At 37.2% G+C, this 20,332-nt stretch overlaps 1 protein-coding gene across 4 annotated transcripts; it reads left to right on the top strand.

Annotated features, from left to right (window-relative positions):
* Positions 1–393: 393 nt before the first annotated feature.
* CD274 (CD274 molecule) lies at positions 394–19,424 on the top strand. Of its 4 annotated transcripts, none has more exons than XM_019664723.1 (8): positions 394–494; positions 5,954–6,022; positions 7,534–7,875; positions 13,729–14,013; positions 15,890–15,994; positions 17,503–17,562; positions 18,484–18,604; positions 18,698–19,424. In XM_019664723.1, the coding sequence occupies exons 2-7, from the start codon at positions 5,968–5,970 to the stop codon at positions 18,600–18,602; spliced, it is 966 nt and encodes a 321-aa protein (XP_019520268.1). In that variant the 5' UTR covers positions 394–494; positions 5,954–5,967; the 3' UTR covers positions 18,603–18,604; positions 18,698–19,424. The 4 variants fall into 4 exon arrangements, with proteins under 4 accessions (XP_019520268.1, XP_019520272.1, XP_019520271.1 ...); XM_019664725.1 differs by lacking the exon at positions 394–494 and adding an exon at positions 2,768–2,808; XM_019664727.1 differs by lacking the exon at positions 18,484–18,604 and having other exon boundaries at positions 398–494.
* Positions 19,425–20,332: the final 908 nt, after the last annotated feature.

The raw sequence follows: 20,332 nt of genomic DNA, 5'->3' as shown, positions 1-20,332 counted from the left end.
TGTTGCAGAATTATATCAAGTTATGTCAAGATGTTCTATATTCTTGTAAAAGCTTTTATCGAAAAGGGAGGAAACCTGATGGCAGAATTTAAGGTGTCTGGATTCAGAAGGTAGTACCAACATCTGAAATCTTTCTGATGACTTCAGACGTTACTTTGTTTTAAACCTGTGTTTAAAACACATGAGACATTGATTTAATGATTGAAGCTTTTCTTTTATAGGGCTCATTTACGGGAAACCGCAGGGGTTAAGTTTCACTTTTGGTTTTATCTGATTTTTTTAATTCCAAGGACCTAAATCCACTATTTCCCAAAACAGAAGCTTAGAGGCACAAAGAGGAAGCTTATCAGCCAACTAATCAGGGACCGGACTCTCCGGGCGTGGGCGGGACCTCACTTCAGCGAGGCGAGTTCATAATTTGAGCACGCGCCGCGCGTCCTCATCTCAGTCCCGGACGCAGCTTCGCCAGCCTCCGCGAGTCTCCCCATCCGCAGGTAGGGAGCGTTCTTTACCCTAGGATTCACCCTCTGGTCGGAATCTCTGGCCATCTCCCTCGGCACTTTAAAAATGTACAGTCTGTAGTCCCTTTCTTTGAGATGGAGAGAAGAGCAGGGAAGCTCGATGGTGAATAGATAACACGTTTGGCTTTTCTCTAGGCGGGATTCAGTTTTGTGTAATGTTAATCTTGTAAGTATATGTTTGTGAGCGTTCATAAATATGATCCTGAGGCTGGTAGTGGGTCTATGGGTAGATTTCTAGGCAGGAATTCTGGACATCTGGATCCACATCCATCCTCGCTGGCTGTGTGCTCTGCGTAAATCAGCACACCTGCTGCATCTCCTAAGGTCCTTTCCTGCTGTAAGATCCAGGACACTGGAACCTGAGTTCCTTGCTCTATCTGCCCTGGGGACCTAAAGGAGTCCTGAAGGAGGAAGAGAAGAACATAAAAAAATAAAAAAATAATTAAAAAAGTTAAGACATTTCTTAAACACATTGACCTTGGCTTATGTCAAAGTACTATTTGGGGTTGTTTTATATCATAGGGAGTACTTAAAGAATTATTGTTCCACCTTGTTTTTTTGCACCTAAAATAGTATTCCATGGTGTTGGATAGCCAAATAAAATTAATCCCCCATGCTGGGCATAAAGGTTATTTATAGTGGTTCACCATCTTAGCCATTCACTGAACATTATTACATATAATTCTCTGGGACATTGCTGATTATTTCCTTCAGGTAAACTCTTAGAAACATAACTACTTAGTCAAAGAGTCTTAATATTTTAAAGGCCTTTTGATACAAATTGAAAATTGCCTTCCAGAAAGATTGTGCCAGTTCACATTGGCAGTTTTTAAGAACCATGATACTTTGAAGAAAAAAAATTTGCCTTTTTCAGTGGAAGAGGATAGGCAGAGGTGACAGGACAGCAATTAGAGTGCAATCTGAGAGGAAGCCCCAGAGATACCATGGGGAATTGAGGCCCCCACCTGGGCAATTACCAGTGTGTCTCAGGGTTGCTGAGGGAAAGGAGTTTGGGCACAGGGTTTAGTCCAGCTTGATAGTTTAGTAGAGATTTAATAGATCAACCCTCTTGATCTATTAATGGGGCCAGTTTTCAATTCACTTGCAGATACTTTATCAAACCCTAAGAATATTTTTTTGAAATCAAATCATAGTTCATATACATTGAGTAAAAATGAGAGGAAACCCTAAGCCAGAAGATATCAAGACACGCCTTGCTCCTACTTTTGAGAAACAAAACTTGAATTCTTTCCCTGTCTCTTCCTCTTATCCTTTCTACCCTTGGGAGATAGAATAGTATGAGCTCCATAGTATTACACTGGGTTCCCCCAGGGACAAACCAGCTTCACCATCCTGAATGACCCATCACTTCTTCCCTAGTTCATATTTCCTTGCTCTTTGAATGTCTCAGTTCTTGTCTGGAAATTCAGATACACATTGGCAAAATTACTTGTGATCCATGAGTGGATTTAATGCCCCTCTGATTTATTTAGCAGTTCTTTGCTTGGAGTTAGGGGTTTCTTAAATATTGAGGACAGGGCATTTAAATTGTTTAAATGCATGTTCCTGGGGTTTAAACCATTTAAATCAACTTTTATACTGTGTTTCTTTAAAAATTTATAACAAATTTGCTAACTATTTTTGTGAACTGAAATTTTCAGGAAATACTCACCAAAGACCCTAGTAGTGCGTAGTACTTGAGAGTGTGATACCTCTGGAAACATTCCCCCTTAATGTATACACGCAAATCTGCATCACCGGTCCTCAATGTGTTAAGTTGTCGTCTGCCCAATAATTGTATTTGTGTTTATAATATCACATTCGTATTTTATAATTGTGCAATGTCAATTCTAGCCCAAAGAAAGGACAGCCAGAGGGAGCTGCTGCAGCAGCCCCATTTCAACAACCTTTGTGTTCTCACAGGCCTGAAGGCCAACCTTCTCCCCATCTATGGCGCAGACAATAAGGAAAAATAAATATTATGCACCTTACACTAGCAAGAGGATAATGACTCATTTTATTTAACCCTTTTTGTATATGTATACGGACATGGACATGAAGGATTCATTCATACAGGTTGGTAAGAAACCAGTAAATAGGCCAAAAAATGATCAGATAATTCACAAAAAACTAAAACAATCAATATACATGAAAAATTCAAGTTTTAACTGTAAAAAAAATTTTTTAAGATTTTAATTAAAATATAGCTAACATACAATACTATATTAATTTCAGGTGTATACCATAGTTATTCAACATTTATATACCTAAAGAAGTGATCACCATGGTAAGTCCAGCAATCATCTAACACTGTACCATGCTATCACAATATTATTGACTATATTCCCTATGCTGTACATTACATCCCCATGACTTATTTGTTTTATGCCTGGAGATTTGAACCTCTTATTCCCTGTGACTTTCTCCCCTTTTTTTAATTTTTCAATTACAGCTGACATTCATTATTATTTTATATTCATTTCAGGTGTACAGCATAGTGGTTAGACATTTCTATAATTTAAGAAGTGATCCCTCTGACTAGTCTAGTACCCACCTGGCACTATACATAGTTAATACCATATTATTAATTATATTCCCTACGTTACATCCCCATGATTAATTTGTATTTCTTAATCCCATTGATTACTTCTTGTGCTAATAATAGGCTACTATTTTTTTTCAAGTTGTACTTTTTAAATAATCAAATTAGAAAAAAATGTTTTCAAAACAATACCTAGTGCTGGATAAAGATCCAGTGTAACTGGTACCAATTACCCACATGAATCAAGAACCAGGAAAATGTTCTTTCTCCTTGATCAATAATTCCACTTAGGGAAATCTATCCTGAGGGCCTAGTCTGGGGCCTGGCACAGACTATATTTGTTAATATATTAACAAATATTTGCTGAATACACAAAACACTTGACATTTTAAAAACTGGAAACAATTTTATACCTCACAGTAGAGGTGCTAAACATTATGGGACTACTAAATACGTTAGTTACAAATATCATGCAGTAAAATGGAAAATATTTGTCATAATAGTAAATGAAAAAAATGAGTGTTAAATGTATAACAAGGTTATAATTACTTTTTAAAAGATTCATAGGAGGGAAAGACTGGAAGAAAACTATATTCTAAAATGCTCACAGTGGTTGCAAGGTTTCTCAGCATTAGCAGTATTGACATTTTGGGCCAGAATATGTCTGCTGTGGGGCTTTCTCTGCATTGTAGGATGTTTAGCAGCATCCCTGGCCTCTACCCACAAGATAGTAGCAACCTGCCCCTTAACCCCATTTTGACAAAAACTGTTTCCAAGAATTACCTGGGTTTAAGTAATAGAATAGTGGGTGGTTTTTCCCTTCTTTTCTCATTTTCTGTAATATGTTTACTGCTTTAATAATGAAGAAAAACATAAAAATAAACAAATATTATTCTACCTCAGTTCAGATGTTTGGGATTCTGGTGTTCTTTCCACTATACTATTGTGTCTACCAAATACTCTGCAACTTGGCAAGTTGGTTCATTAAATTTTGCTTTTATGATAATAAAAGTAAAACATCCATTTGTTTGAAAATTTAGGACACAGAAAAACTCTAAAGAAATCACTTAACAATCTCTCCTTTTTTTCTTTTCTCTTGTTGTTTCTTCCTTTTAAAACACTATAGAGGGGTGAAAACCTACCTAGCCTCCCTCTAATTTCACTCCTACAGATAATTACTATCAGCATCTTGATATGGATTTTTCTGGACATGCATGTTTAAACACACACAAATATTTTTGACAAAAGTGGATTTCTGCTACATATACTGTTCTGCAACTTACTTTTTACACCTCTGCAAAATCAATACATATATATGTACTTAATTCTGTCCCTAATGGTATTACATTGTATGAATATACTAAAATTTATTAACCACTTAGGTTATCTAGGGTATTCTTAGTTTGGGACTAATATTAGCAATGCTATCCCTGTATATATATTGTTATATGTATGTGTTTTTGTTTTTGTAGGACATATTTCTAGAAGAGGAAGTGAAAGCTGATATGACATATACTTGTACATTTAAATTTTTAATAGAAATTACCAAGTTGCCCTCCAAAAAAGGTTATACAGCTTCATATTCCTACCACAGTGGATGAGAAAATCCATTTATTCATATCCTCAAAAATCCTAAATATTAGAACTCTATAATTTTGGCCAATAAGTGAAAAATGGAATTTCATGCCTTAAATTCATACCTTATAACCAATACCTTGGTTAGATTGAGCATTCTTTCCTGTGTTTAGATGTCAGTTGTAGTTCTTATTCGCTGAACTGTGTGTTAGAACCTTTTGCTTATTTTCCTGTTGGGTTGTGTGTGGTTTTCGTATTGATTTTTAGGAGCTATGTATTAGGAGCATTAATCTTTTGCCTTCTATAGGTGTACCATTGATTAGCTGATCCTTTGTGAGTTTTTAAATGTATACAGAGGTCAAACAGACGCAAAGAGGGAAAACTAACTTCTCAAAGTGTATAAATGTATGTATAACACAAGAGAGGAAATGTTTTATTAAATAAACAGATTGGCTGAAATCAACACAAGTCTTCTTTATTTATTCCCTAATTGAATACAAGCGCCAAGAGAAGAGGGAGTTTTCTTTCCTGTTTACTGGCACAGAGGATGTGCTCAATCAGTGTTTGTGGAGAAAGAATTGGGAGAATTCCAAGCAGGATGACAAAATGAAGACTAGAATCTAGGCAGATACCCCTGAAAGAATGGCTATGAGTCACTCACGTATTATTATGAATTAGTCAAATCCAACTGGTTCTCCTTCTCACTCCCCCTACTACTAATGGAATCAGCTTATTATGGGAATAGGATTATTATCTGGAATAAGTGAAGGATAAAAGAGGAGATTTTTGAAGGACGGTATCTGGGGAAGAGCTGACATGGTTAGAATAGTGTTGTGGAAGGCTTGAATAGTTAAACGGTATGATGAAAATAGTCAGCTGCTGGAGGGTGGAGGGAGCATTGAAAGATGAGAGATGTGAAAGTCAGATTCTCCTTGCTTTAAAGTTTCACATAAGGCAGGCGTGAATTTCTAGATGTTATACTGAAGAAAAAAAACATGAAATAGTTGAGAGGATTTTGGTGCAATTTTATTTTTCTTGACTTCTTTTGAGTGGACATTACAAGTTTTTCTTCAGGGCTTGTAATTAAATTTTTAAATTCTCATCATAGTAACTTTTTAAAATTTGGCTTTATATAGCTCTGGGATGTTAAGTGACAGTGCTGAACTTCTAAATCTCCTGCTGCATTTCCATACTTACAAGTCATTCACTGTCTGGTTATCAGAAGACTATTTCAGTTAGAACTGCCAAGTCCCATAATGTCTGGGTATTCAATTATTGAGTAAAGCAGTTTTCTTTTTGTGTTTTCTATAATTAGGTCATTTAAGAAAAATGAAGATATTATTCAGTGGTTTTGCATTGATAGCCTACTGTCATTTGCTGAAAGGTAAGACACCAATCCTTGTTAGGTTCTATATTTTAAATATTTCAACCACAAGTTAAAAACTAAAATAATTTAAAATGGATGTGTTTTTTAATAAATAAGACATTGTATTTTTTCCTTCTTTATTCCATAAACATATTTCATAAACTCCTATCATTGGACAAAGATATAGGCAATATGGACAAACTGAAAGAAACAAAATTAATCCATTATCCATATCCATTTCCGGTATAAATACTGAAAATACCTTGGGAAATGACCTATGTATATACTTTTATTAGTTTGTTTTAAACAAGGACAGGATCATTCTATCCACTGTGCTCTGTGACTTGCTTTTCCCTGAAAAGTGTATTCGAAGGAAGAATTATAGTGTACATGGAAAGTGTCAGGGTAACACAGCACTGGCATCCTCCTGAGACCCTCCCTAAATCTCTATACCCACGTACCTCTGGCCAGATAACTGGTCAATAGTTTAGGGCAGCAAGAAGATAGGACTACAGCCATGCACTGAATAAAGATGTTTCAGCCAACGATAGACTGCATATACCATGGTGCTCCCATAAGATTATAATGGAACTGAAAATTTTCTATCACCTAGTGATGTCATAGCCATTGTAAAGTCAGCGTGCAACACATTACTCATGTGTTTGTGGAGATGCTGGTGTAACTAAACCTGTGCTGCCAGTCGTATATAAATGTATAGCACATATAATTATGTACAGTACATAATGCTTGATACTAATAATAAATTACTGTATTACTGGTTTATGTATTTACTATACTTTTTATCATTATTTTAGAATGTACTCTTTATACGTATTTAAAAAGCTTGCTTTTAAACATTATGCCATGTTACGTCTGCAGAAGTCTCATACATCTCGTGCTTAGCATGCCTCTTGACCGCATCTTTTTCTCATGTGTTTGATTTACTCTTGTGTTGTTTTGTACAGTAACATGCTGTACAGGCTTGTGGCCTAGGAGCAATAGGCTCTACCATGTAGCCTAGGTGTGTAGTAGGCTATACCATCTAGGTTTGTATAAATACACCTGATGTTTGCACAACAACAAAATCACCTAGCGATGCGTTTCTCAGAACATATCTCCATTGTTAAGCAGCACATGACTGTATTGGAGTCTGTCATTCAGACTATCGTGAAGAAAGCAAATAGTTGTCCAGTCAAAGGACGTTCTGGGGGTGTCCACATAAAACAAAGTCTTCTGGTTACCAAAGTACACTATCACCGTATAATATTTCTACAGCAATGTATGTTAATGAATTTGGGGACAACAAGTTGTTTAGCTAATTTTATTGTTCTAACTCAGGGATGAGATGCATTAATAGCACCCCAATACATGTTTCAATCTGACTGGATAAAATATGTATTTTAGGAAAGTAAGCCCTTAAACAATTTTCACATAAGGGACCTGATAAAATGTTTTTAAACTGTGTACTCATTCTGTAAATTTTTTGAGGTATTTTCCACCTTCTGAAGATTGGTCATCTTTCTTTTCAGCATTTACTGTCACAGTTATCAAGGACCTGTATGTGGTAGAGTATGGCAGCAATGTGACAATGGAATGCAGATTCCCCGTAGAAAACCAATTCAACCTGTCTGCATTAATTGTCTACTGGGAAATGGGGGATAAAAAAATTATTCAGTTTGTAAATGGGAAGGAAGACCTGACGGTTCAGCACAGAAGCTACAGACAGAGGGCCCAGCTGTTGAAAGACCAGCTCTTCTTGGGAAAGGCTGCACTTCAGATTAGAGATGTGAAATTGCAGGATGCAGGGGTTTACTGCTGCTTGATCGGCTATGGCGGTGCTGACTACAGGCGGATTACTTTGAAAGTCAATGGTAAGAATTATTATAGATAAAGAGACCCAATATTTATTAAAATCATATCCCAGTGTTGAGAACGTTGCATCTTGAAAGCCCAGCCTTACTCTCCAAAGCAGCATTCTGTTCGTTCATTCATTCACACACTCATCCAATGAACATTTCTTGAGCACCTCCTATTTGACGGTCTGTAGAGACCCAGAGCCAAACATGACAGAGCCATGTTTTATATAGTATGTTCAGTTTTCCTAAAAATAAATTCCTCGTCATTACATTTTTTATTATTATAAAAGTAATACATGTGCTTGCATATAATTCAGATGCTATGGAAGGGAATAAAATGAATTACAAAAGTGTGCCTCCTCCCTTCACCACCATCTTCCATGGCACACAGACAGAACCAGGTAACCACTATTTGTGTTCCCTTCAGGAACTTTTTTTTAATTCAACTGTTATTTTTTTTATTTTATTTGGTCTGTCATCATTTTCCTTCCTTTGAATCTCTCTATATCAAACCCAAATAAATATATTAAAAATAAACCCCACTGTAAGGTTCACATTCAAAAAGACTTGAAGTCAATCTCTGAAGGCAAAAAAGATTCTATCAAGTAGAGAGAAAACTATTCTTCTTTAGAGATGGTATAAACTATGCTCGCTGGGCATACATTCATCTTGAAAATCTATACCAATGTTATCTTGGGAGTGTTAAGAGGAACTGTGAGTGTAAAATTCCTGGGTACTGACCTACAACTATGTATGTCATCAGGTCACCTGGGTTCAAAGTTTTGGGTGGCAACTAGCTGAGTAAAGGAAAACACCTTAGCGGACCACCTCTGCTTTCACTCTTAAGATTCCTAGAATTGAAAGCTGAAGGGAACCCAGGCAAGAGCTGCTAAGCCAAATTCCCAAAGAACAGAAATCCCCCAAAGGGTGTACTGCCCACATACTTCTGACAATGTCACTCCTGTCATTTGGATCTCCCTTCCATAGCCTATTGAAATTACTTCCTGATATTGAGCTGAGATCTGCCCTCTCTTAGCATTTTGAAATTATCTGCCTGCTTCTTTTCTTCACATGATGATCTTTTAATATGTGACTAGAATTAAATCGTCACTCCTGGCCTTTCTGTTCCTGAACTAATGACCATCAATCTGAAGATGAGTAATACAAGCATAAAAAGTTTACATTTATCACAAAGGGATAATTGATCATTATACACTCAAAATCAAAATTATAGGAATTAGGAGAAATGCATTTATTTTATGGTATATTACTGGGTCTCTGAAACTGACTCATTAATGCTACTATTGTCAAGAAAATGTCACTTGTGTTGTGAAGTAGATTTAATTTAAATTATGTTTTACCATATGCTTTTCCAGAACGGTGATATTCATGAAAGCAAGATAGTAGGATTCCAAGTTGGAATTTTCAACTTTTCTTCAGTCCATCTGCAAATATCAGGCACCTACTGTATTTCCAGGCATAAGAAGATTTACCCTTATAAACAGCCAGCATTGCTGGATCTTGGGTGGCAAGGAAGGTAGAAGGAAGTGTAGGGTGTAAGTTTCTGCTTCCAGAAAAGGTCTCTCATTAACCTGTTGGGAGTATGCAGGGAGTGTGACAGCTATCCCTGTAGAGAGGAAGGGTGTTCTTCCAGGTCACCTGGGTTTTAGAATGTTCCTTGCAGAATTGTAATTCTCTTTCCTATGGAGTGGCACATTAGGAAGTCTGTGGCTCTGATGCTTATTCCAAGGAGGGGTTCCTGATGGAGCAAAGCAGATAACCAACATCTGATTTGTTTGAGTATTCCATTTTGTATTATAAGTTGCTAAATTAGCATGCTAATACCAATCCACCTTGTTGTCATTTGCAAACAGTGGTTATGGGTGTTGAATTGAGCTGCACTGAGAGCGAGCCAATCACCAATTTTCAATTGCATAGAGGCAGTGTCACCAGTGAGCTGTTAGTCCCAAGGAAGTAGAATTTTTGAGTATTCTCCATATGCAAATGATTTCACAGTAACATTGACGGGCTTCTCTTCCCATCACTGCAAACCTGTGGTAACACAGCTTCCCCACAGGGAGTTTACTCATCATGGGATTTTAAAGATGAAGCATTTCAAAACTGAAATTTGAAAGAGTTTAGTTTTAGATTAAATCAATTATTATCATCATCAATGTGGGTGTTACTACACCTTTCATGTTTTTCAGTTTAAATACCAGAGTGTTAGGCATCTGACTTTCAATTGAAAATGTTGTTTTTCCTTCATCATTGAACCTAATAGCAGGGAAAATGAAGTGCCCCTTTATACTTTCAAGACCTTAAGTGAGATTAGGCAACTGAAAGAACAAATATTGCATAGTTAACTTGATAAAGCTAATTTGTTCATGTGGACCAAGGATTAACTGCTATCATTCCCCACCAACCCCATCTCTCCCCCAAATTTACCAGCCAGCCCTGTTTAAATTTTCTCTATAGCTTTTATACCCATCTAATATATCATCAGATGTATTGTATAAATGTACCTATCTATTTTGTTTATTGTCTCTTTCCTCCTAGAATATATACTCTACAAATGCAAGGATTTTAGTCTGTTTTATTCCTCTCTGTATCCTTAGGACTTTGCATATGAGAGTAGTAGTGTGACGAGAGCACACAAAAAATACTTGTTGAATGAATGAATGAAACATTACCTCAAATAGAATAAACCTAAACATTTTGAAACATGAACAGGTTTGAATATGTGAAATTTATTTCCAAGACTGTTCATCAGGATCTGCCAGTACTTTCTAATGAGTGAACATAAGTGGTAGTAGTAAGAAGAGGAAGAACAGCTCTAGTAGTAATAGTAGTAGTAATTAGCACTTATGTAGTACTTATGAGGTGCCAGGCTCTGCCCTGAGCACTTTGCCTATATTAACTCATTTAACCCTCAAATGACTCTATGGAGTAGGGTCTCCATCATGTCTAAGAGGCATGTTTTTCACACTTTGTATTTCTGAAATCTGAGGATGTCTGTCAATAGATGGCATCTTAGAGTCAATGATATGTGGTGTTAGTCTTATTTTACGGATGAGGAAACTGAGGTCCAGATAAATTAAGTAATTTAACAAAGTTCACTCAGCGATTAAGTGGTATAGTCAGGGTCTAAACTTAAGCAATCTGGCTCCGAAGTCTGTGCGCTTCACAACCAGGTTTTACTGCCTGTATTTGTACTTCCCGAATGTGTGTTAAGTTATATATATATATATATATATATATATATATATATATATATATATATAGACTTCAAAACTGCCGTGAGCTTTTCTTGGTCTTGATGTGACGATTGCATTAGCCCATATTTGCTCTAGATCTAGCAAACCAGGAGTCTGCAAATGTTTTTGGTTACCTACCCCATCAATAAAACATGTTAAACTAACATATGTGTATGTAGTTATAAAGAATATACTTGTACTGATACATAGGTTGTATCATAAGAAATTGATATTTTTAAAAGGCAGAAGAAATTGAATATCACCAATTTCATGTGGTTCAAGCTAATATATTCTACATAAGTGTACAAAAATAAAAATTTAAATGGATGAAATAAAATTTAATAAATAATATTTTCAATTTCTTCCTAATTATGATGCTTCACTATCATTAGCTAATATTTTTGGGTATAATATACCTTAGGTAAAATTCATCATTAACAAACATAGGTGGTCTTAATCTTTTAACCAACACTTTGTCAGGTTCAATTAGTTACTTATTGTTTTAACTTCATAAAATTGTGCTAGAAAGGGCCTGTGCTGACATTTCCTTTTGGTTTGTGCTTGAATTATTAGTATTATCTTCAACCCTCAGTTTCTTTGTGGGAAACTTTTTAATTAGTTGTTTATTTTTTAAACAGGTGAGTTTAGTTAAACTTAGATGAGAGAATCTGAAAATCTACAAGCCCAAAAGAGTCACTGACCTTTTTTGGGTGTTCTAAATATGCCCTCTTCCCACAACACCCTCATGTGGCACACCAAGTGAGGCCGTGTCCATCAGTAACACTTGTTAAGTTTATATTGTATCTTAATTGTTAGGATAAAAATACATATAAGAGGAAGTTCTAATATTTTCTTCCTATACCCCAATACATGTGCCCCACTTTAGAGACGAATACAGTGGATATTTAATCAATGAGTGGAATGAGTCCACTCATTTATTGGGCCCTTAAAGGTGCACCACATTTATACATATGCCTAAGCATGAAATAAGATTCTCCTTTATTCTTATACCATTAAAAATGATAATAGAAGAGTAAACAAATAAATATTTTACCTTTAACATTTTACCATTCACTGATTTTAGACTTGAAATTTTAATTGCCTAGAAATCAAGCTATGTGCTATATGAACTAGACCGTCTTATGACAAATATTTTATTTCATGAAGTGTAATCAGTGGATTAAATTTTTTAATGACTTACACTTAACAGATACAAGAAGGATTAAGGACTCAAGTACTGATGAAAACCATTATTTATGTGCTTCCAATTGTGATTATGTTGATTTTCAATGTTTCCATTGTTGGTTTTATTGATATAAGAATACAAATATCACATCATTATTTCTGTTTTGTTTGTTCCTGGCTGTTTTGTATTAAATCTCTGTGACTATATGAATATATCATATCACAAAGCCATTGTTATGACTTTGGTAAAGCAATGCAGAGTTAAGGCTCTAGGTGGACCTACACTAGTGGTTACACTAAAGTGTTAGGAGTAAAATAAAGATTATACCAACAGAATAGTAACATGCTAACATACTCGTAATGAATAAATATGAATAAAGATCTTAGGTGATGTAAATGCATTAAATAATGGTACACTGGGTATCTTAATCCTTAAAGGTCCCAAACCAATGATCTAAAATTTAATCAAATTTTCTTCCTTGCATGTAATGCTTATTTAAATGATTTATTATAATAGCCAGCATGAAAGGTTTTAAAAATGAGTATTATAATGTGGTATTCTAGATGAGACCCTAGAACAACAAAAAAAAGGACACTAGGGAAAAACTAATAAACTGGAACAAAGTGTGAAGTTTAGTTAATAATAATGTACTAATGTTGGTTCCATAGTTATAACAAATGTACCATGGTCATATAAGTTGTTAGCAATAGGGGGAACTGGTTGAGAGGTATGCAGGAACTCTGTACTATCTTTGCAACTTTTCTATAAATCTAAAACTATTTTCAAGTAACAAGTATATTTCAACTTTAAAAAGTTTCACCCAGGAACATGTATCACTTTTTACAATGACATCATTCTGTTTTCATATCTAATTTCTGATCATTGACCTAAAGTTGAAAAAGTGAATGGCACATCAAAATTGGATTTTCTGTTTATTAAGTAGTCTAAAAACAGTGCTGGACAGCTGAAGAGATTCATGTTTATAAAGGCAGCATTACAACAACAAAAAGAAAATACCCAGGAATAAATTTTAAAAAGAAATGCTCCATGTAAAAACTATAAAACTTTACCAAGAAACATATAAAGACTTGAGTAAATGGACAAACATATTTTGTATTTGGATAGAATCACCACTGGTTTAAAGATGACAATTCTTTTTAAATTATATATTTGAGCCCATTAAAAATAGCAGTGATACGTATAGCAAGATAGTTGTTCCTGTAAGCTCAAACTTGGCCCAAGTATGAACAGAAGAGTTGAGGCAGAGCTAACAGGGGTTTCTCACTTCGAAAACATCTGAGCATTGAGCTTATTTGTATGAAAACCAGCCTGGATTGATATTCTTGCTTGCTAATATAGACAACACCAAACCACACATCTAATTCTGTGCTAAGTGACAGCCCTGACTTCTTTTTGCTCATGACCTAGCACCATACCGCAAAATCAACCAAAGAATTTCTGTGGATCCAGTCACCTCTAAACATGAACTAACATGTCAGGCTGAAGGTTACCCTGAGGCCGAAGTCATCTGGAAAAGCAGTGACCACCAAGTCCTGAGTGGCAAGACCACCATCACCAATTCCGAGAGAGAGGAGAAGCTTCTGAATGTGACCAGCACACTTAGAATCAACGCAACAGCTAACGAGGTTTTCTACTGCACTTTTCGGGGATCAAGTCCTGAGGAAAACAATACAGCTGAGTTTGTCATCCCAGGTAATATTCTAAATGTGTCAATTAAAATGTGCTTAGTGCTATCACCAGGCACCTAGCATGAAGCCCTCTCATAATAGTCATTCATTGTTGAATGAATGAATGAATGAGTGAATGAATGAGTGAATAACGCTATATTTACAAAATGCATCCTGCTTCCTCACCTCCATTCATCCAAGTCATATTGCCATTTAGTAAACATTCATCAAATATCTATTGAATATGGCCTATGTGCCAGGCATTGGAGGCTCATAGACGAATAAGATAGTTCACACTCTCCAGGAAACAGATAAGAAAACAGGAAATTCTCTTGTGGCTGGGGAACCTGGGGGAGCATCCAAGAGGAATACTCAACTCAGGCCATGTTTCACGGATCCAAATCTGAGCACTTAGAGCTGCGCCTTTCTTTCCAGGGTTTCTTATGGCAGAAAACAAATGGAATGTACTTTTCTATCTTATTCCGAATGGGAGAGATAGTGCCTCCCCATCTGCTTCCCCCAAGGTAGTCTATGACATTCCAACTCAAGGCAGTCTGCTTAGTGTCTAGGACATCAGGCTGTATGTCTGTGGGCAAGTTACTCAACTGCTGCATGCTTCACTTCCCCATATGGTTAGAACCTATCGAGCAAGGCTGTCATAGGAATAAATGAGGTACACTGTATGACAATGATTTGAGACTCTTGCCTACACAGATTCAACTTTTTGTGTGTGTGTCTCCCTGCCTTACAAAAGTGAGTAAAGTAGGTAAGGCAGGACACAGTCTGATGAAAAGCTCAGACCTTTAGAGAAAGTGAGGTGGGTGAGCATGATATTAATAGAAAACCAGGTGTTGGATAGAAAAGTCAGGCGATAGGAAAATACAATCCAGATGGTCCTGTGAACAAAAAGAGCAAAAGAAGTTTAGATAATTAAAGAGATGCTCTTACTGGGGTATTGGTAGGAACTGCATTAGTGGGTCCCTCCCACTTAAAAGCTGTTATATGACAACTTATTTGTGGGAAGACCTAGGATTACTCAGAACTGCTTGGAGTCTGTTTCCTCATCTGTAACCTGGGGATTTTCTTTTAATACCTGACACACCTAACTCATAAACTTATTTTGACACTCAATTAAAATAGATATGAACAGGCTTTATAAACTGTAAGCTGCTAGACAAAGGCTGGCTGCTGTTGTGGCTTTAAAGCTTGAACCAGGTAGTCAGGGATCATGACTAATGGTGGGAGGTGGGAGTTATCATTCTCTGAGCACCATTTGCCATGAGACCCTTTTTCCTTCTTTCATGGCACCCCAGATGGAGATTGGGAGATTGGGGAGAGGTACCAATGAGTAGATGTCCCAAGATGTTCAGATTTTGGAGAAAAAAAAGATAACAAACATTGGTCCCCGATCATGACCAGACATAAAGAGGTAGGAGTTCTTTGGCAGTGCTGGTTCACATTCCATCTTTGCCATGTGTAGTTAGCTTCTGTATTAAAGAATGCAAGAGAAAGTGAAATAATCAAGGCCGCCATTTTAGTACTGAGCGGCCACTCCCTGTAGTCCTATGCTAAGCACTTTACAAACATTAGCCTCACAAAAGTTATTTCCATTTTGTAGGCTGGTTAAAGGACTTGTCAGAGACGTCAAAGCTAGTGAGTGGCAGCAGAATTTAACCCCGGGTCCATCTATCCAAAGCCTGGGCATTTCCCCTTTTCCATGCTGCTCCCATTTTCATATCAGAGGTATCTCATCATTCCAGCCACTCACTGGCCAGGAACTTTTGGTATTTAAGAAAATTAACCTAAAGCTAACCTAAATGAAACTTCAAGGATGATTATTCTCTTGACCCCTTCTCATCAAAATTTTATCTTTAGTTTCTTTTTGTTGTATTCTTTTTTAGAACGACCTCCAGATCCACCAAATATGAGGACTCACTTGGCAATTGTGGGAGCCATCCTGTTGTTACTTGTAGCCCTGACAGTCATCTTCTGTCTCAAAAGAGATGGTATTTCCTTTATTGCAATGATCTCAGGGGGTGTGGGGAAATGTATGGGTGTGCTGTTGTCACAGTGGCACTTAGTAGGTAGAGCCAAGGATGCTAACTCTGCTGTAATGTGCAGGGCAGTCCCAAGTAACAGGGAACTATCCTACCCAAAATGCTAGCAGTGTCTCCACCAGGAAACACTGATTTATAAAATGCTGCCTTCCTATTAGCCTTCCCTTTCAAGGCCAATTTTCAATCATGCAAAGAAGGTTTTAGTTATGCTACCTTGTGAATCTGTGTATCGCCGCTTCCTCCAGTCCCACTCATCTTGCTGTTCAGCAGCATCACCTACATTGGAGGGCAATGGTGAACACTGTCGTAGCATTTCTGAAGGGGTGAGAGTTGGACCGTGGCTGCAGGGGAACCTGACTTGCCTTTGCAAGGTGGCATAGACATTCCACTGTTTAAAAGCAATTATAGTGAAGCTGAGCAGGACTGGTGGGTGAAGACCCATGTGTACAGGATAGGGTGGGAGAACAGGTGTGTATAGGTTGAAGGAGTGATACAGTTTCTTTCCATTATGTAAATAACCACAGACTTACAGGAGAGAGAAAGCCAAAATGCCTGTTGGTTTTGGTTGAATTTGAGTCTTGCATTTAGTTGCACTGTTATATTGAGCTGGTTTCTGGCACCCTGTTATAAAAATAGTTCCTTCTGTAGAGCTGTAAGACTTGAACCATAGAGTATTTTGCAAGATTTCTGGCTGAGGGTGTTCTGCAGTTTTCTAAATAATTTTCATGCACTTATCTCTCTGTTTACTTATGGCAGCAATGAAAATACAGGAACACAAGTCTAGTCAAATAATTTCTTCCCATTTTAAGATGATTCAGAGTAAATAGTTCTCCAGTACTTCGAGAAGTATAGCAAGGGATGATTCGCATAGAGTTATCTGATGTCAAAAAGGGAAGTGGAAAATGGAAGGGAGTTCCAGTAGTCGTTGAGAAATTCCCCACAACCCCTTAAGAGGGTGGGTGGATGTGAGAAAGGAGCATAATTGAGGGAGTGGAGTTTGCTGTTTTTCTATAGACTAAATACTTAGCTGAGTGGAGACAGTTAACCAGTGTATAATGATTGAGTTTCAATGATAGCAAGATCCTGAGATGGAGTTGATTTGTTCAAGGATGTCAGGGTTGCCAATTTCATTTTGAATATTTCCTTTTGAAAAATAATTAGTTGGGATTAGAAATGGCTAGAAAACCAATGCGTAATAAAGTACCCCAGGATATGGTCCATCTCTGAGGAAAGGATGGAAAATAAAGGTATATACTCCTAAAGAAAATCTAGGAGCAAAAGCATGTGCCCTAAACTGTTGAGTTAACCTCAGGGATTGGGACCCAAGGAATAAGGCAGTCTACCAGATATCCTAGGGAATTAAAAATGTTTCATAGGAACCTGGAATTTAAACTTGAGTCACTGTGTGGGATATAGAGTTGTGTTTTGTGGAAATAAAAATGATTTTTCTTTTCAAGTGAGAATGATGGACGTGGAAAAATGTGGCACTCAAGACACGAATTTAAAGAAACAAAATGGTAAGATTATTAGTAGGGACCGGGAAGTTGAAGGAAAAGGAAACAAGAAGTTCAAGTAATAAATAACAAGGACAAATTTATCAGCCATAATCCCCCCCTCCTTTTAAAGAATGCTAGCGGTTAGAACTGCTGGCTTCTTTTTGTCTCACAACTCTAATATAAGAATTCCCCCCACAGTCTAAGAAGATTTAGGGATGTATGTCCCTGGAGAGTAAAGAATGATGAGCAGCTTTGTGTGTGTGTTGGGGGTGGGCATAGGGGGCTGAAATTGGGGAGGAGGCAGGTTCTCTCTGCTAGGTTTCTATTGCCCTGCTGCCTAACTTCTCCCGCAACAGGGGACCAAGTTGACTTATGTGGATGGGAGATGATAAATGATATATGATAGATAGATAGATAGATAGATAGATAGATAGATAGATAGATAGATAGATAGAAGTTGTGTGTCAGGCACTGTGTTAATTGCTTCATGTGTGCTACCTCATTTAATTCCCCCCCACACTCCTCAAATCAAAGAGATAAATACTAGGATTATCCCCCTTTATAGCAGAGAAAACAGGGCCAAGAAGATAATGTGAATTGCCCCAAAACACACAGCTGGTAAGTGACAAAAATCAGGCTTTGAGGCCCACTAGATTGACCACAGAACCTTACTCTTAACCTACCTGCTTACTTCCATTTTGCCACAAATGTCTATATTTATAAAAGGTCAGAAAGACCTTACCCAGCTGATTGAATTAAGAAGAAATTCATATGAAGGTTTAATTCTTTTTAATGTGGTTAGAAATCAAACTTCACAAACAGCCCAAGTTTAAAGTAGTCTAATTAGCTTGGACAAGCTCAGGCAGGTTTCATTCTGTGGTCTGTAGACTCCTTTGTGTTGTTGTAAAGCTAATTAGTGAATGTTGATTGAGTCATCCTCAGGTGAGCAACCTCCCCGGTTTGCCCAGGACTCAGGGCTTTCTCAGGACATGGGACTCTCAGTTTTAAAACTAGGCCAGTCCTGGAGAAGCCTGGATGGTTGGTCACCCTTTATCATGTAAAGGTAATTGGACAAAAATATAACCTGCCTCTTTTATCTTCTTGCATATTTATATCATCTAGCAAATATCAAATGTTTCCCGTTGTTACTCTCCAGATACACAATTTGAGGAGACGTAATCCAGCATCGAAACTCCTGATCTTAAAACAGGGATTCTCAGCCTGTGGTTTGAGTTCGTCAAGGCTAAGCATGGCCAGAGCTGCACAATGGGCCAGTGGGCTGCAGATGATGGAAGACTTGCAAGGCCCAAGCACTGAAAATGGAAGCTGGGAAAGAAGAAGAGGAGAACAAAGAGCGAGGGAGTTAGAAAGGGGAGCCTGGAAGGAACCCTTCCTTGGACTTCAGAATGACTGGGAGACTCATCGGCACATACGAAAAAGAGAAGGGACACTTCTGGAAGATGAGCCTCCATGCAAATTGTCCATCACTCATCCTAGGAAAACAAGTCGAGATTCCCTGATTTAATGGTCAGTGCCTGCAAAAGCACCCTTTGCCTTCATTCAATGTCTCGATTTGTCTTCTGCATGATTGGCAGTCGTTGTGTTTGCAACAGTATTTAAGTACGAGTTATTTCTATTTATTTTGAATCTATGGGAGCTTGTCATGTGACTGTGTTTGTAAATAATCTCCTTTGACGATATGTTATAGAAGTTAAAATTTTGTCACCAACCTAAACTTACTGCTTAATGACTTGTGTGTGTCCAGTAAAATGTATAGTATTTGGAAGGTGCTTTGTGTCCTCTATAACAGGGGTCTGCAAACTGCGGCTTGCGAGCCACATGCGGCTCTTTGGGTACGTACATGTGGCTCTGAAGTAAAATTGAAAATGAAAATAAAACTGTCATAGTTTCATTTATAAAATTTTTAAAGGATAGTATTCACATAATGGTGATTTCATTTGTTTTATGGCTCTCGAATAATTTTTAAATTGTTGTGAGGGCCAGGATTGGCTCTTGCGTCTCAAAAGTTTGCCGACCCCTGCTCTATAACAATCAGTACATAGGAAGCATATAGAACAAACCATTGGTTTGTATACAATATTACCTTATTTAACTCATTTGACACTTTGGATGAGTTGAATAACCTTATACTCACTCTTTTATTCTCAGACCTCAAGGTAAAATGTGGTACGTAGTATCTGTTGTATTTCAATATCAGTTTTACAACCAGGTAGTATCCTATATCCATAATCTCATTTAATCCTGTAACAGCTGTGTTGTGGTCAGCTCTACTGTTATACAGCTGAGGGAGTGGAGAGATAAAGTAACTTGCCCAAGCCAGTAAATAGCAGACCTCAGATTTCTGGGACTGTCACTCACTGTTCTTTTAGAATACAATTTATAGCTGTGTTTTTACTTTAACAAATTCATTCATTCAACAAACATTTAAGAAATGCCTTTGTATGTCAATCACTGTGCCAGGCAGTGAGTCTACAGATGTGAGAAACATAAAGTATCTCCCCTAAAGGAGCTTGTAGATAATGGAGAGATTGGTAAGAAAATTCATCACTACAGTTTCATGTAGTGTCATAACATAAGGTGTTGGGGGAGAATGATAGTGTGAGGAAGAAAGTCTAGAAATGCTGCCAAAACAAGGGGACACTCTGGGTGGCCAGTCAGTGTGGTCCTATATAGTTGAAAATACTTAAACATTTTAATAGTCAGTGCAATTTTAGTTTATGAAGAGGAGTCAGTATTTTAAAAAACTGTGGCAATAACTCAAATTCTTTTT

This window comes from Hipposideros armiger, unplaced genomic scaffold (genome assembly GCF_001890085.2).
Source record: "Hipposideros armiger isolate ML-2016 unplaced genomic scaffold, ASM189008v1 scaffold_429, whole genome shotgun sequence".
NCBI lineage: Eukaryota > Metazoa > Chordata > Mammalia > Chiroptera > Hipposideridae > Hipposideros > Hipposideros armiger.
This window is presented reverse-complemented; position numbering and strand designations above follow the sequence as displayed.